This window comes from Cucurbita maxima, unplaced genomic scaffold (genome assembly GCF_002738345.1).
Source record: "Cucurbita maxima cultivar Rimu unplaced genomic scaffold, Cmax_1.0 Cma_Scf00110, whole genome shotgun sequence".
Lineage (NCBI taxonomy): Eukaryota > Viridiplantae > Streptophyta > Magnoliopsida > Cucurbitales > Cucurbitaceae > Cucurbita > Cucurbita maxima.
Genome location: NW_019272126.1, coordinates 16,857 through 19,735, shown reverse-complemented (window position 1 = coordinate 19,735; position 2,879 = coordinate 16,857). Strand labels below are relative to the sequence as shown.

Genomic DNA, 2,879 nt, shown 5'->3' with positions numbered 1-2,879 from the left:
AAGAAGACTTCTTAAAACTCATGATGTTGATGATCAAAGAGACAACCTATTTCACACGCGGTGTTTAGTCAAGGGGATTGCTTGTAGTCTTATCATTGATAGTGGAAGTTGCACCAATGTAGTAAGTACGATGTTGATCAAAAGGTTGCAAATTCCAACTCAAGATCATCCTAAATCTTACAAGCTCCAATGACTCAATGATAGTGGAACAATGAAGGTAATTTCCCAAGCTTTAATATCTTTTACTTTGGGAAAATATAAAAATGAAGTTATTTGTGATGTGTTGCCAATGCATGCTGGAGACATATTGCTTGGTCGATCATGGCAATTTGATAGGAGGGTTATGTATGATTGCTATTTGAATAGGTATTCTTTTGTAAAAGATGGTAGAAAAACCATTCTTGTACCTTTGAGTTCTGCAAATGTATTTGTTGATCATCAACATCATTCTCCATAACTTTGAGTTCTTCTTGTTTTATTTTGTTGTTATTTCATAATTAACTTATCTTGATTGCCTTGAATAGCTTGCTACTATCAGAATTGCTTTACCCATATATTTGCCTACCTTGATCATAATTTAGTCACTTTCCCAAACAGCCTACCTTTGTGTGTATAAACACGAGTGTCCCTGAGTGTAAAATCAATGAGTTGAGTGTCTAAGGTCCTAAACATATTTCACTACTATTTGTACAATCATGAACCAAGATGAGGAAAATGGAGGGGAGATCAATGATCTAGTGAAGAAGTCTAGAAGAATGAGGAGTAATTAGAAGATTGGATTCATTTGGCACTTATAACAAACAGACTTGTTAAAACTCAAGTTATGGAGAATGATGTTGATGATCAAAAAGACAACTTGTTCCACATGCGGTGTTTAGTCAAGGGTACTGCTTGTAGTCTTGTCATTGATAGTGGAAGTTGCACCAATGTTGTAAGTACCATGTTGATCAAAAGGTTGCAAATTCCGACCCAAGATCATCCTAAACCTTACAAGCTCCAATGGCTCAATGATAGTGGAACAAAGAAGGTAGTTTCTCAAGCTTTAATATCTTTTACTTTGAGAAAATATAAACATGAAGTTCTTTGTGATGTGTTACCAATGCAAGTTGGAGATATATTGCTTGGCCGACCGTGGCATTTTGATAGGAGGGTTATATATGATGGCTATTTTAATAGGTATTCTTTTGTAAAAGATGGTAGAAAAACTATTCGTTTACCTTTGAGTTTTGCAAACTTTATTCAAGGGTTCTTGCTAAAACAAAAGCTTGGATCGTTGGGCTGAGGATTAGGGTTGCCTTATCACCTAGTACAAGGTAAAATACCTTGGACCCAGCCTCCTATGACCATAATTCTAGATGGCAAGCATGCCTCCATGGAGAGCACGTAGTAGGCCTAGACAGTATAGAAAATGCCTTGGTACAAACCACATAAGTAGACCCAAGCAATATTGTTCATACAACCAAAGACGATCCCTATAGGAATTAAACACCCCTCAAGCAAACCATTACCTCAACTGAGTTTTGGTTAAGTTGGGAATTTGCGAGATAAAATCCACCAATAATGAGAATGAAGTGATGGAAGTCATGACTTCAAGGTTTGGTAGGAGTCTTCACGAACTAAGTTCAAGTTTATGGACTTCCAAAAGTGTGATGTGCCCTTTATGCCACTAATGAGATATGGGGTGTAGGATATTCCTATTGATGGATCACCTAAGGGATGACAAGTCGTTTTGGACCTAATGGATGACAATTCTTATTTGAAACTATAATTCTAGAATTTTTTGAACTTATTTGTTCTATATCACCTTAAAATTTCTAAGGTCCTCGTAAAAAGTTTGAAAGTTCAACTTAAAAAAATAAATCGGGAATTTAATACCTTGAGTGCTATACCATATGTAATTCATGAATTGCTTTCACTATTTTATATTTTCTACGGGAAAGTATGCATATTTTGTTGTCCATTTTATGAAAGTGTTTTAAAAATCAATCAAATATTTATTATTCTTGGGCTAGTAACTATTATCTATTCGAGGAATTTTGTTATTGAAGATCTAATAAATCTGTAAAATTATCCCAAAATTAACCTTAAATTGTGTTGCATAACCGAAATTAGTTAAATCATTAAGTTTTTAACCACCATAGCATGCATTTACATAGTTTCTTGCATGTACTATAAGTATGTATATTTATTCACATGTCCAACACAAATTGGTAGTTAAGCTAAAGGTGTATTAGGAAATGATAAAGAATATTATCGCTTTCTTTCTTTTCACGGTGGCTTTAGTGGGGGCTGAGGTTCCAAGGGTCGCGTTACCACCACCAGGACCTTCTAGATATTACATTCATGTGGTTAACGGGCTAAGCAAACTTGGGTTGCTTGTGCATTGTCAGTCTAAAGACGATGACTTGGGGTATCATCGTTTGCTTAATCATGGAGATGATTACCAATGGAACTTCAAGGTTAACTTTTGGGGAACAACCCTCTATTGGTGCAAATTGGAGACGCCACATGCATATGTCTCTTTTGAAAGCTTTTGGCCTGAAACGCAGCACTTATGGCTCCGTGATAGGTGCAAACATGGAACTGTAGGAACTTGTATTTGGACGGCTAAAGATGATGGAATTTACTTGAGAAACTTTCTTGCTAATGTTGATGAATTGATACACAAGTGTATCTATAAAAGATAGGAACAAATGAAAAATAATGGGATAACACAAAAAGGTTGTTTTGTTTTGTTTTGAAATGTATTTGATAATGAAGTGTATTGTTTTTCTCCAAAATTTTAAATTATGAAGAAAAAAAATTTAATTTGTATATGAATACAAGTTTTCAAAATTGTAATATCATTTTTATATTAAAACTAAAAAAATAATGAATTT

General features: G+C 34.5%; 1 protein-coding gene across 1 annotated transcript; it reads left to right on the top strand.

The window, feature by feature from the left end:
• Positions 1-2,237: 2,237 nt before the first annotated feature.
• On the top strand, positions 2,238-2,670 carry LOC111473245 (S-protein homolog 1-like; the record flags this gene model as incomplete). Its single annotated transcript, XM_023118787.1, has 1 exon — positions 2,238-2,670. A coding segment is annotated over exon 1 (433 nt), but the record flags the coding sequence as incomplete, so codon positions are not given.
• Positions 2,671-2,879: the final 209 nt, after the last annotated feature.